Source organism: Dasypus novemcinctus, chromosome 9 (genome assembly GCF_030445035.2).
Source record: "Dasypus novemcinctus isolate mDasNov1 chromosome 9, mDasNov1.1.hap2, whole genome shotgun sequence".
NCBI lineage: Eukaryota > Metazoa > Chordata > Mammalia > Cingulata > Dasypodidae > Dasypus > Dasypus novemcinctus.
Genome location: NC_080681.1, coordinates 122,810,434 through 122,825,177, shown reverse-complemented (window position 1 = coordinate 122,825,177; position 14,744 = coordinate 122,810,434). Strand labels below are relative to the sequence as shown.

Below are 14,744 nucleotides of genomic sequence, written 5' to 3'. Positions count from 1 at the left end.
CCACCTTAATTTCTGTCTGTCCTTCAGTAAAGTTTTTTTCCCCAAATCAGGCTTGTTTCAAGGAACATATGAAACAGTGTATGACTATCCCTACCATCCCAAAGCAAATGTTTGCTTTGTTGCAGTGATGGAAACATTTCCATTGGTGAAGTAAATGTTTAGGGAGCTGAAAGAAACACTTGAGCAATCAGGATGTGTCAAAATAGAACAGATGTCTGCCTTTTAGAAATACGTCTCTCTTTTTTTTTTCAAGCCCCTTGTACTTGGCTGCTGTGGTTACAGCCTAAGTAGGTTAAGCAAGAGATTAGAATTTGTGGGTAGCGTTCTAACCCCAGCTCCTGGGCCAAGTGCCATATCTTTCTTTGTCTTGGTTTTTCTCTTCCAGAAACCTTGGATAACCATTCTAAGTGATTTAGTTAAGATTTTTCCCCCAAATATTTTCTTTATTTTTAAAAATAAATTTAATTTATCCTTTTGAATGAGAATCATAGTCACATGGGACAAAATTCTAAAGGATGTGCACCAAAAAGTCTGCCTTTAGTCTCTGTCACAGTTCCCTTTTCCAGAAATAACCAGTGTTACCATTTTTTTGTCTATTTTCCTTTTATTTATGCATGTACACACAATTATGTGTTTGTGTGTGTGTATACTTACATTCTTTTTTTTTTTTTTAATACAGATTGACAGGAAGTTGCAAAAATAGTACATAGAGATCCTATATACCCTTTACTCGGTTTCTACCCATGCTATGTATATTCTTTTTGTTTTTCTTTCTTGGGAGAATTAATTCTTAGAGTTGGCTACTTAAGAATATGGTGACTGTGTTAGATAGCAGATGAAAGCAGGCTGCTGATGCTGGGTCCCCTGGCTAGGAGAAAGCTCTGGATTGGGAATCTGGTTTTGCCTGGTGCTGGCCAGGGCCTGTGTGCAAGTCACTGCCCCTCTCTGTCCTTTTTTTTTTTTTTTTAAGTCATTGAAACAGAAGGAGATAGACCAGATAAGCTCCAAGTTTTTTTTTCCAGTTTTGAATTTGTTTGGTTGTCAGAGGTCTGTTGTCATTTTTTTTTTTTTTTAATAAAAACAAACTTCAAAGCCTGTTCTGAAATGGAGCAAGATTCAAGCATCGTTGAAAGTGTAGATTAATTTGTTTCACACATGGACAGACACACGTTGACTTGCCTGGCCTTTGGCATATAAGTAGCAGCGATTCCTTATTACTATGCTCCTTGGTCCTTCCACTAGGACTCTCAGGTACTGTGAGGAGGACTGACTTCTCTGCCTGTTGCCAAAGACCTGCTGGGTGAGAGTCTGCTGCCCGTGGCAGCCGGCAACCATATTTGTCCGGCTATTAATCCTTTGGAATTGATGATCAAATATGGAAAGCAACTCCTCTTTGTTTTCATTTCTAATTTAGCCGAGAGGGATTAAAATGGGGAGGGGGGAAGCAAACCCTGAGACTATAAAATAAAAAATAGCCATCATAGATGCTGATTGGAAACCCTCCCAATCTTTGATATGAGAGATCTCAATTTGTGTTACACAGAGGGGCAGCTCACTTCTGTCTTGTTCACCAGTTATACTACTCCCCAGAGAAGCTCAATAAATTTTATAGGGAAGTTTCCTCCTTATGCAGAAGGAGCCAGGCTTCAATGACTGGTGTGGCTGGTGTGATTTAGAGCTCCAAGGGAGTATGTCTGCATTGTGGAATAATGTAGCAAAAGTACATGTACAAAAACTTTTGATCTTGGTTGATTTGCTATGTCATTGATATTACTGAGCACTGGACCTTATGACCCCAGCCTGTCTGATTTGAAATTAAAATGCTTCCAAGAACTTGCATGCAATTCATTGCTAACATGGTCCCTCTCTCTACCTGCTCCCTGGTATTGATTTCGGAGCTTGCTGGCTGATGTTCTGTGTTTTTCACCACTAACTCTTTGAAACCTCCAGACTTGGGCTTGGAAGTAGCTGAGTTTTACATCAGCCCCTCTGCCTCTCTGAGAGGCACTGACAGTAAGAAAGCAGACTTACCTTCTATTTGAGACTGAACGTGGAATGAGCCTGCTGGACTCCTTAGTCTTTAAACTAGGAATGAAATATATTTTGCACAGGCTTTTACTCAGTGATTTATACGAGGAGATGTGGCTGGGTGATATCCAGTGTCCTTTTGTCTTTGCATTTATTTTTCTTCCACATTTAATGTATTTAAAGGATATATTGTCTTTATGGTTCACTGGGAAAAGGAGGGGATGGGTGCAAGGTATAGCGAGAGGTCCCCCAGCTCTTTCTGTGTGTTGAGATGAAAGTTATATTCCTGGTTAGATACCTTTCTTTCTTTGCTGAAGTGGCAGGAGGCAGTGTTTTGCTACTTTTTGAAATAGTATTTCTATCTAAGGATTCTTAGAAAGGATACCAAGAGGACATTCAATTTCAAGGCCTTATCGGCAACTTTTTCTCCTATTGTTTGAACTTTCTTCATTTAAGTAGAGGGGAAATTCTCATGTCTTCTTCTTGAATTTACATATCAATATCAAGATGGTGAGAACTAGGCCTACCATCAGATCAGTTTTTATAAAAACCCTTTTCATTCAGAATAATGATATTTGGAACTAGTTTTCTCAAAGGCTGTTTTGTTGCTTGGAAATAGTAAATCAGCAGAGAATAAAGAACATTGGCTTATTTGCTTAATATTTTAGCCAAGAGAATTAGACAGGTTGGGGGACTGGGGGAGGGGGTAAATAGTGGGTGGGGGAGGCCCCATAAACAAGGTGATATATAATATTTTTTTTTGTTCTCCTTTTAAATAAATACCGATCAGCTTTATGTTCAGAGACAATAGGAGCCGTTGGCTTAAATTTGCAGTTTACTGTATTTATGGCTGTAATATCAAGGTGCTGCCGTCGTAATTTCATGCCCCAATGAGAAGAGCAAGGTCGAAGCAAATGCTTCCATCGGCATCTGCTAACACACTAACTCATAAACAAGGCCCGGCTGGATCAGGTGGCACGGAATAATACAGGCTAATGAAATACAGCACAGCTTTCCATTACTGTTAGTTTTTACAGTGTCGTCATTACGTGTAATTTATGTTTAAAAAATTCAATTTTATACAAGGCACTGGGAAATAGGGGTCTACAGGTCATCCAACGACTTTTAGAGGCTCTGAGAGTCCTTATTGTACTCTACTGTTCCAACAAAATGTTAATAAAATAAAATAAAAATACTTTTTTCTCTTTCTCCTCCCCCAACCTTTCTGAGAAAGTTGATTTTTCTTTTAATTTGGGGAGTATTTTTAGCTAGATGTCTTCTCTGCCTCATCTCCTCCAAGCCAAGCATGGGCCTGGGTCGATAACGGGTTGTGTTCTGAGAGAAGTGACCCCTGCTCAGTCTCCCCAAGTCCCAGATGAATCACCGGTACCCCGATAGGGAAGGAAGATGGTCCATGTTACCAGCCCTGAGCTGCTACCCTTTGCTACTGGCCCTCTGGCCCTGCCCCCTTAATTCCAGGAAGACTCTACATTTTGATGATAAAACTCAGGCTGGGCTGGCAGGTGCCACGGGCATTCATTCCCTTGCTTATTTCTAAACTATTATTTATCTTTTCTATCCTGGACCTTGTTGCCTGTTGTTGGACCTGGAAGATGCACTCAGTACTTTTGTCGCCTGTCATCTGTCTTTTCTCTTTCACCAGGCCTGGTGGCAGTGCCAAGTGGTCACTGGGGGCAGTGTTGAGGTTGCATCTTATAATCCCTTGCACAACTAGTCCCAGTGCAAAAGACGGCACTTCCGGCATGCCCAGTTTTGTCTGAGTCATGGGAAAGCACACTGTGGCATTGTGCTTGCAGCTAAGAGTTTGCAGCTCACAAAGTCAACCAGTTTGGATTTGTTTGCATTTTAACAGAAGCCTTTAGAAAAAGAAAACAAATTTCTTTATCTCTTAAGGGATAAAAATAGCTGGTTTGCAGCCCTGAGGCCATTCAGTTCTGATGCTACATTGGTAAAACCAGAGCTTTATTTTCTTTTTTTAAAGATTTATTTATTTTATTTCTCTCCCCTTCCCCTCTCCCCCTCTGCCCCAGTTGTCTCTTCTCTGTGTCTATTTTTGCTACGTGTTCTTCTTTGTCCGCTTCTGTTGTTGTCAGCGGCATGGGAATCTGTGTTTCTTTTTGCTGCGTTATCTTGTTATGTCAGGCTGTGTGTGCGGTGCCATTCCTGGGCAGGCTACACTTTCTTTCGCGCTGAGGGGCTCTCCTTATGGGGCGCACTCCTTGCTCGTGGGGCTCACCCATGTGGGGACACCCCTGTGTGGCACGGCACTCCTTGCGCACATCAGCACTGCACATGGGCAGCTCCACACAGGCCAAGGAGGCCCAGGGTTTGAACTGCAGACCTCCCATGTGGTAGGCGGATGCCCTAACCACTGGGCCAAGTCCACTTCCCCCAGAGCCTTATTAATCAACAGGATATAGCTCACTTGGTCTCTTCTTTTGAAAGAGTTCCACCCTAGAAAAAGTGTTGGAAAAGAAATCTTTGGCCCAGCTTCTACAGAGGGACAGCAGACATCTTGTAAAAGGAACTTCCTGGAAATTTTTGGAAGAAGTAGATTTCAGAAGATTGAGAAAACAAAAAGTTTGCCCTGATGTTGGGTGCATGGGATCTTCATTTGGAGAGTCTCCGTTTGAGGTGAGGCTGTCAGTTTTGCAGATCAGGCACCTGTGGGCCTACAAAGGTGAACTGACACTCTCTATCTCTCTGAATCAGGGGCAAGCATCCTAACTCCTCCTTTGTGCATCGGATGTGCTCCCTCACCCTGTTCTCCTCCTTCTCTTGCCTAAAGCTAGTTAGTGGATGGAACAACTGAGCAGGCCTTAGATTTTGTTTTCTGCTACAAACTGGGGGGAGGCTGGTAGCTCTTAAAAATCACCAAGTGGCAGTGCAGTTACTGAAAGAGCTTCTGAATGCAAGGTGCTGTTGGTGTAATGTAATGTAAATTGACACTCTAAGTACAAGAAAATTTTAGGCTTTATTAAAACTGACTAATTCTTCCAAAGGCAGGAGCGAAAGAAGACTTAAGGCGAAAGGGGGAGGATGGTGGGTTTGCATGGCACAGGCCTGCGAAGCCCTTTGCTCCCACCCCTCTGCTCTGCTCAGCCCTTGCTCTGTCCCTCTGCGGTTAGATTATTCCTTGCAGATAGCAATCAACTGGAAGGAAGTGTGTGTGTCTAATTTGCATGAGATTATTTAAAACAAAAAAAAAAGGTCTGCATTAGTCAGGGTGATGGTAAACAACGCAAAGAGATGCCTTTTATAATATAGCCTGTGCCTCAGCTTTCAGAGCCAAATATAATTCACTTACAATTGGCAGTTTCCTTTATTATTCCTTTTAACCTTTTGGATTCTGCAAGGTCTCAAATCTAAGATCTCCACTGTTTATCTTAGCGGGGCTGGGAGGGGAAGAGGGGCCTAGGGAACCTGGAGGCCTTACAGGTGGATCCTGTAGCAATACCTTATCCCTAAAGCAGGGTTGCATCAGCACCAGGAGCCAATGACAGTCCCAAAGATGGTCAGTCCTACCTAATCTGAGGACAGTCCAGAGGACAAGAACACTCAGGGAAGCTTAGGCACCAGTCTGTGAGCGGCATTTGGATTTGAGCTGGGATTAGAATATTCTACCCTGTTGTCATGTTCTAAAAGTTGTCCAGGTGTCATTTGCAGGGTGGACCTATAGTTAAGTTCCTGTGCAGTTTTGTATATCCTCAAAATAGTATTTGTTGGCTCTTATCTATAAATTGGATTACCTGGGAGGAAGGGAGATTTAGTCCTTATTTAAACCTCTAACAAAATCAAAGATTTAAGACATGATTTCCAAATCTATCTTTTGCTTTTTTTTTTTTAATGTTTGTGGACAGCCTCATTCATCTTTTTTAAGATTTATTTTTAAAATTTATTTCTCTCCCCTCTCCCCACCCAGTTGTCTGCTTTCAGTGTCCATTCGCTGTATGTTCTTCTGTGACCGTTTCTATCCTTATCAGCAGCATGGGGAATCTTGTGTTTCTTTTTATTGTGTCATCTCTTGTCAGCTCTCCATGTGTACGGCGCCATTCCTGGGCAGGCTGCACTTTCTTTCGCGCTGGGTGGCTCTCCTTACGGGGCGCACTCCTTGCGCAGGGGGCTCCCCTACGCGGGGGCACCCCTGCGTGGCACGGCACTCTGCGCGCATCAGCACTGCACATGGGTCAGCTCCACACAGGTCAAAGAGGCCCGGGGTTTGAACCACAGACCTCCCATGTGGTAGGCGGACACCCTATCCATTGGGCCAAGTTCACTTCCCTCTTTTGCTATTTTGTATTTCTGTGGTATAATGGAAAGTCAGCCAGTGGATTGGAGAGTTGTGGATGGCCTACCATTCTCTAACTAGTATGATTTGGGATATTTTGTTTTACTCTCCTTGGGCCCCTGTTTTTTTATCTGTTATATGATGGGGATGACTGGGATAATGGTCCAGCTCTGAAATTATATTGTTCAGTGAGATAGTTATAATGCTTATTTTTTTAAGAGAAGAAAAATGATTCATTTTATGTAACTGAATCAAAATCCTGACTGCTGGAGAACTCAGGATATCAGAATCCCAGCCATTGTAAATTTAGAGCATCAAATGATAAGGTCTCTGAAAAACAAGAGCCTGGAAGGAAGTGCTGATGCCCTTTAAACCGTCGCCTCAGTAGTGGGCTTGGTTGCAGTAATGCAAGGAACATGTTTTATTATGAAAATAGGCTTTGTAAACGCTCAGGGCCAAAGGGCACAACCACGGGCATGGAGGCCTGTCCCTTTAACCACCTCCAGCTCTCATGGCCACAGCACAGTCTGTAACTTACTGTATATTTCCCCAGCGTTAAACATTATCACACTTGTTTGTATTTGAAAGAGCCAAAAGGGAAAATGAGAATGCAATTGAATGCTCCTTTTGGGAAAATTATCCTCATTTGCAGCCAGCAGCTGACAAGGCACACAAACCTCCAGGTTTATAAAATTCCATGGTGTACCAGTGACCATCAGCCTATGCTGACGTCGCATATGCCTCTTTCTTCTCTCATGGCTGATTATGAGCCAGTAGAACAATGTCTTTCCTACTAGGACTCTGAAGTGGGTTCCCCTTCCTATTTAGTAAGAGTGATTGACAGTCATACGAAGGCTGGGGGCTGAGAGTTACAAACTTGGGGGACATGTGTTCTCTGTTTTTGCCCTGGTTTGCCTGTTTGTCCTGCTGTCCCTCTTCTCCCTGGGAAATGAAGTGACAGTAAAGCCGTCCCTTTGTAGGAAGCTATGGAATTGGGAAGGTGGAACATTGCCTGGCCAGTCCCACTATACTCAAATTTAGCTTTGTGTTTGGAAGGCACTGCATGCCAGTAAATGAGACTGTGTGAGCCTGGCAGCTTTTTTGTCTGCCCCATCAATCTCTTTGAGAGCAGGGTGCTAGTGGGGGCACAACAGCAGCACTTCAGACCCCAGCACAGAGGGATGGCCTTGCCTGCCACGGGCCAACTTCCCTGTGTGAAGAGGGCAGAGAGGGGAAGAGCTGCAGTCTGAAATGGGGACAGATCTCAGCTGCTCAGTGCAGAGAAGAGAAGAAAAGGTTGAGGGCTGTTCTCCCTTGACCGGCTGTGGTAGGGCATGAAAAGTTTGAGGGATGGCTGCAGTCAACTCACATGCCAATCTGGTGCAGGGCAGAGCTGTGCTGTAAAGCATTAATGTGCACCATTTATTAGCCCCTTGGCGCAGAGTGCGAGGCACTGTGCTTTTGAAGATGCTGATCCTCAGAACCTCCTTGTACTTCATCTACCCCCAGGGGCAAATATACCATGCTGGGGGGCCTCTAATGGAGAGCTGCCAACCAGATGTGGAAAAGCGCTTGGCTCTGGTTTAAAAGCTCTGTGTTGCGGCTGGACTGGATATAGGGATTCCCGGAACAGCATGGACCAGCCAGAATGGTCTTTTGCAGACCAGCAGTGACCTCTCACCTTCTCTTCCCACTTCCAGCAGCCAGAGCGCTTTTGTACACAAGAGCTACTTTCAGTGTTGGCCCTGTGGGAAAGTTTCTCTCACCCCTGTGAGCCACACGTGGCTCCTGTTCTTTGGGTGGTCAGCACACTTCTCCTCCCACCGGGTCAGCGTCCAGAGTCAGCCTCAGGCCTGTTGAACATAGTTCAGCTGCACATCCACTGGAAATGTGGTCTCTGTGGGTTTTTCACTTGCCTTTTTATTCCTCCATGGGCAGATCCTTTCCACATGTTAGAGCCACTGCAGATGGCGCCCTGCTCTTTCCTGATGTCCCGTGTGCAGTGAGTGTGGCTTAGAGTGTCGGGAGGATTTTTTTAAAAAAGGGAAAAGGAAAAGTAGCCAAAGGCAATATTGGCAGCCTGTGATAGGCTAGAGCAATAATCATCTGAAAGTTTGGGCTTGGCCTTGTTTTGATCTGTTTTCTTGTTTTATTTTCTTCTTTACATTCTATATCCCATTCATACTAATCACAGTCAGTCCTGATTTTTCTTTTTATTTCTGCATTTGTCATAAAATAAAGCAAATTATTCCCGTCTTCGGAAACGATCTAGACTAATTAGTCGTCTCACCCAATAATTAGTTTTTTGTTTCCCTGTCTGTTTTCATGCATTATTGTTAGTTTTTTCCCCTCTTTTTTTTTTTAACACCATTACAGATTAAAATGAGCCACATTTGCAGTTGATGGTATCTGTTTTCGGGGGAAGAATGGAGAATTGCAGTATAGAGCGACTTCAAAAGCAGCAATAAACTCAAGGATAAATTAAGGAAATTGAATGAGCCACATTTGGAAGCAGTGTTGAGGCTAATATTCTGTCGCTTAAGGTTAAATTGCAACTGAGAGGTTCCGGAGAATCCGAAATTGGGGAGGCAACTTACAGGATGCTAGGCATTCTGTGGCTGAAATGGGCTTTTCTTAATGATTTTGTTGCTGCCATGGACCGTAGAGAAAGGTATTCACCTGTAATTGTGTCCTTTTCTCCCCCAGGCCTGACAGATGAAGAGATTGATTTGGCTTTCCAGCAGTCAGGTACGGCTGGGGAAGAGCCTTTGCCCTTGGGCCCAGCCACACAGGTGGTTCCTGTCCAGGCCCCTCACCTCACTGTTCAGCCATACAGTAAGTCACCTGCTCCTGCTCCAGCTCCTGCTTTGACATTGATTGGGATTCAGGACATTGGCCAAAGAGTGGTGTTTCAAGTCTCCCAAATTTAGTAAGCCGGGAGCAATAGGGAATAGTAGGAAGCTCTGGGTTTTTCAGGAAGAATGTGACACACCCAAATCCTCTTCTAGGCAAACTTTTATATCTGTGACAAAATTTTCAGAAGAGGGGAGGGACCAGAATAAATGAGTTTTACTGTGTTGTTTCAAGTATTTTGGTTACATGCAAGAAACTGTAAAAATATTTATTCTGTTTCCATTTTCTTATGTCGGAGCCCTTGAATTTCACTATTAGTAATAACACAAACATCTGATTCATGAAAGCATTCTCATTTGCTCACTGGTATAACCTGTCTCCTAATTTTATTTTTTAAAATTAATATTAGTAATAGTAGGTTCCGGCTTGTCTTTTTCACCCCTGCCCTCCCACCTTCCTTCCAAGTCCTGCTTATAACTGTGTATATTCCATAGTGGAAGATTAAAATGTAAAGGTTCATTTTGAATATTGCTTTTAATTATTATGTGAGACTGTGACCCATGAGGGGTTTTGTTTTATTATAAAATGAAAGCTACTTTAGGAATAAAGGTTGTTTGGTAATAAATGTACTAAATACAGCCAGAACCCTGTCTCTAAGTCATTTACAAAAAGTCAAAAAAGGTTAAAATTGGCTCCAAAGCTATGGAAAATAGCCCAGTTTTGTTTCTTTAGCATAACTCGGCAGTGGATCTGTTATCTTTCAAAATTCCTCATCTACAATTGACTTCATTTTAATTGTCACAGAAGTTTGTTTTTTCAAAAAATGATTTAAACCCATGTTAGGCATCAGATTTTAGACATATCTTAAAATGGCAGATTCATTTTGATCCCCAGCACCTGGTCTGAAGCAACCTTCTTTCTCTTACTTTGCCATTTTTTTCCATCACAGCTGGGGCAGTGTGATCCTTATAGATAGAAGAAGCCAGACCTTCCTTTCTCTATACCTGACAAGGGGTCTGGCGAGGGTTAGGATCTGCTTTGTGTGATCAGATCTCATTTTTCCTTTTCCTTTCCGTTTAAGGCTGCATGACTGAGGCCAGGTAGCATGCTCTCAGGTCCATGTCATCAACATTGCCTTGCCCAACAAACCCACGAATGTTATTAGGAGCAGAGACGTGAAACTTCAGTGTTGACCTTTGTATTTGGGCTCCTAAGCAGTAGCAGCTACTTGTTAGCTTTGGGACTTATTTCTCCTTCCTGGCTAGCATTCTTACCCTTCCACAGTATCTGCTCCGGGTCACCACATGTTCTTGATGTGTTTCTTTGTAGCCAAAGGCTAAGTCTCCACAGTTTTTCTTTCATTGTGTCCCTGGGCCCAGCACTTAATGGGATTTGTTGAGGACAGGCAGTGGCAGCTGGGGTGCAGAATTTACTAAGAGGCACATCTGTTCTATTCCAGCTGTTTCCTCCATGGCTTAATACCAAACAGGTCTCTTGGCTACTTGGAAACTTCTTGCTTAGAACAAATTGTTCTGGTTGGTCACAGAGTTGGACTAAACATCATTTGTCTGCCTGCTTCCGGTAGGCATGAGTGAGGAGTTAAAGTGTTAGTGTTCCTGAAAGAGGCAAAAGAAGAGGAGTAAGGGTGCAGTTCAGTCACTCAGGCCCCTCTCCTGTCCACATCTTTCTGAGAAAAAGCATTAGCACATTTAGGTATTTGGGTAGGAGTATTATAAGAGTCTCCCAGCCTTAAAAATAAAATATATCTCTTAGAGACAGATTTCTTCCTGCTTTGACACTGGCATAAAAACAGTGGTAATGGTAATTTTAAATACCTGGAGTTAGTTGTCACCTTTGAGCTCCATTCTTGTATTGCTAAATTTGTTCCTTTCAACTCTGGGGGTGACTCTACCTCTTCACTCCTATACTTTTGCCAAGAGGTGTCAAAACTACTCCAAAAAAAAAAAAAAAGCTTGATTTTGATTAATATAGAGAAACAAGACTTTGCCTGACTGATAATAAAACTGATAAATGACATTTGAATTACTTGTAGAGGTAATTTATTACATAAAATATCTTTTATTTGACATGCGATTAGTTGCTGGAAGCATCACTCAATCTGACTAGTTTAAACATGCTCTCAAATGAACCCCAGTAAAAACCAGGCTGTCTACTTCTGGCGTTATGAAATATACCAATCCTGGAGTGAGGGGAAAAAATCTGACTTTAAATATTTAAATGATTAATTGGGTTTATATATATATATTTTTTACCTTTCTAACCCCCTTAATTACAAGCAAACTTGGGGGAGTTTCTGAACTAGGTGTGCAATCTGCATGCTTATCACTGAGGCATTGTCTGCGTCCCTGGAGGGATTTATAGTCTCCATTCATATGTGTTCCTGCCAGTTTTACATCTAGATCCCCACCAGTCTTTTCCTTCCCATATCTTGGTTTTTTAAGGACATTCCATCTCTGTACCCCAGCCTAGTAAACATGATTCCCTGGGCTCAGCCCCAAGTGCTCATGTTTCAGGGAAGGGTACCCTTTCTGAGACCACGCCAGGGAGCCCTCAACTTGTCGGCTCCCCTACTTGGGGACATTTGTCCTGCCCTGTGCCACCTATGATGTCTCTGCTATGGTGAAGGTAGTTGTCCTTGAGATGTTAGTATATGCAGATGCTGGCAAAGAGAATATAGACACCTGCTGGAATGGTACCAGTTCAGTTCATCAGTGTTTTTTAAGCACCTCCTGAATGCTTAGCACAGTATCATGTGAGAGATTCAGAGCATGATTTTGTCCTTAAGAATCTTACAGGCACTTTGCGAAAGATAAGATAAACTCTTGAGAAAAGGATAATAATATAAAGCATGATAATTTAATGCCAAAATTAATTATACAGACAAGAAATTCCACAAGAATACAGAAAAGAGAAAAATTAATGTGGGCTAGAGAAGTCAGGGAAGGCTTTGTGAAAATGGTAGGAGGTTGACACCAAGGGGAAGCTCATGTCACCTGGTGTGAGAATAACCCAGTATTCTCTGGGCTTAAAAGAAAGTTGGGTAGGCCTTGGTAAAGTCAACTATGATTCCAGAGGAAATTTGACATCGTGTTTCTTGTTTTGGTTTCCTTTTGTTCGATTTGGAATCAGGAATCAGTGTGTGTTATCTACTCACAATACCTAGTACAGTCCTGGACATAAAAGTTCTGATAAATGCTTGGTTGATGGGTTTACTTCAAACTGATTTTTCTTTTTTCCTCTTCCCCAAAAGACAAGAAGCAAAGTAGCTTTGAGAAATGGGCAGGGGGAGGCAATGTAAATTTTGTAGGGATAATGATTTTTTCTGAGGCTTGAGAATTTTCCTTCGCTGTCTTTGATAAACACTTTAGGCCCTTTCACAGACTGACCTATACCTTATGTTTCAGTTGTCTGTTCTTAAAATAGGATGCCAGTGTCTGAGGTTGGTGAAAGACTTTGAACCATTTGATTAGAAATCATGAAAGAGAGTTCTTTTCATATTTTACTTCTTTTATAGCCCTGTTTAGTAATATACTTAATCTCTGATTATTTTAATTCTCTGAGCAAGCATTTATTATTGAATGGCTACTATGCACCAGGTACTGTGTGTGCTAGATTCTCAAGTTGTTCCAGCCTAGGAGGAGATGCCATTAAGCAAACCCAGCAATGCATGGCAGGTACATGCAGGTGAGGATGGAGGCACAGGAGAAGTGAAATGAAGTTTCAGAGTACAGATGTTTAATTGGATCTGGCCGGACAGTTGATTCAGTGATCAGACAAGGTAAATAAGTGGATTCTAGGCCAAGGCAAAGGCACAAAGATGTGACTGTATGTAATGATAAGAAACTTCGGGTTATTCACAAGGGTGGGAGCATGGGATGGGCATGTCAGAAGGGACAATTGGACAGGGCAGCAGCGAGGTCATCACCCAGACACAGATCAGTGGACAATCAAAAGCACTTGATGTTTTTGACTTTGTAATATAGCATCTAATTATTTTTAAGGCTATATTACTTCTTTCACCATACTATTCTTAGACTAATTTTAAAATTATTTGTATTATCAGAGCAGATGCAGTATGGGGAATTGGGGAAGACATCTTGGGTGTGCCTGGACCGAGACAGTTGTCCAGAAACTCCTCCTGTAGTGCTGTCCTCCCTCCTCTGCCCAGCCCGCACACTGCTTTTCTCAGGGCTGGGGTCAGCTGCAGCCCCTCCGAAGTCTTTCAAATGCCTTCCTTCTCCCTGGGATGCAGGTTCTCCTTGGTTCTCTCCTTTCCCCTTTTACTTCTTCTCCCCTCCTTGCTCGAAGGTTTATTTCAGTGTCTTCTGTACTAAATTGTGAGTTCCCTGAGCTTTTTATCTTAATGTGTGGCCTGAGGCTCTAACTGGGCAGTTGTGTTAGAAATGCTTATTGAATGGATAAATGGTGGGCATGTACTTGAAGATTTGAAAGGTGTGGTGGAATACCTTTGACTTGGGTGAGCTGCCTCCAGTGGCTGGTCAGTGCAGTGGCGGGTCAGTGCAGTGACGGGTCAGTGCGGTCTTCTCTGTGCTTGGCCTGTGCAGGCTGCTCTGGGAATGCTGTGGAGGAAGCAGGGGACAGGCCTTGCCTTCTGTGAGGCCACCATTTAGTCGTGGAGGGAAGCCCAGTGTTTGTGGAAGTGCAGAGAAGACTAACACTAACCATCTTGCATAGTAAGAATGTCAAGAGCTTTAAGAATTTAAACAAAGGAAACTTCCAGAGTGCTGGTCTCTGGGCAGGGTTTGTGGAGGAGGCAGGATTTGAACTGGGCTTTAGGGGCCGTAAGCCTTGTCTGGACCCAAGGTAGAAAGGAAAAGAGGATACAGCAAAGGCCTAGGGCCAGGAACGGTCTGTGTGGAAGCACAGATGGACAGCCTCTGGGTTCCCCTAAGGAAGTGAATAGAAAGTCTTTTACATTTCTCGCTCTTCTGCCAGTTTAGTATACAGATCTCACTTCCCACTACATAAAAGTTACTGGTTTGCAAATGAAGAAAATATTTCACTAATTTTGAGAAAATTGAATTTTTCTTCAGTATTGGTTTAGATTAGCAGATTTTCAAGGACAAGAACCACATCCATTTTGTTTGCTTTGTGTTATGTTTTGGTGCCATGTAGGTACCAAATAAATGCTACTGTGGATATTGAATTGGATTAGTATTACAGGAAAAAACTGAAAAAAGAAAACCTTTCTTTAAGTTTCTTAGACCATTAAAAGAGTCCTTGGGGGAAGCTGATATAGCTCAATGGTTGAACAACCGCTTCCCATATATAAGGTCCTGGGTTCAATTTCCTCGTACTTCCTTAAAAAAAGAGTCATTGGTATTGACGGTACTTAACACCAACTGGGGCTGTGTTTACAGTGCAGGCTATATTAGTTTTATAAGATCCTGCTATAAAATTAGTGACTTAAACATGATAGAAGACTATTCTTCTGTTATGTAAATGTAGGCAGCCCAGGCTGCCACTGTGGCAAGCGGTCATCAGGGACCCAGCTTGTTGCTCTGCCATTCTT

The 14,744-nt window shown here is 42.7% G+C and overlaps 1 protein-coding gene across 2 annotated transcripts in view; it reads left to right on the top strand.

The window, feature by feature from the left end:
- The window catches only part of PEX14 (peroxisomal biogenesis factor 14), a 178,607-nt gene that overhangs the window by 135,133 nt on the left and 28,730 nt on the right, over positions 1 to 14,744 (top strand). Inside the window, exon 4 of one of the 2 annotated variants that reach the window (XM_012530397.2) lies at positions 9,044 to 9,172. The exons of the other annotated variant lie outside the window; for it this stretch is intronic. Within the exon in view, the coding sequence (XP_012385851.1) occupies positions 9,044 to 9,172 (129 nt within the window). The remainder of the gene's footprint in view (positions 1 to 9,043; positions 9,173 to 14,744) is intronic. 2 annotated transcript variants of the gene reach the window in all.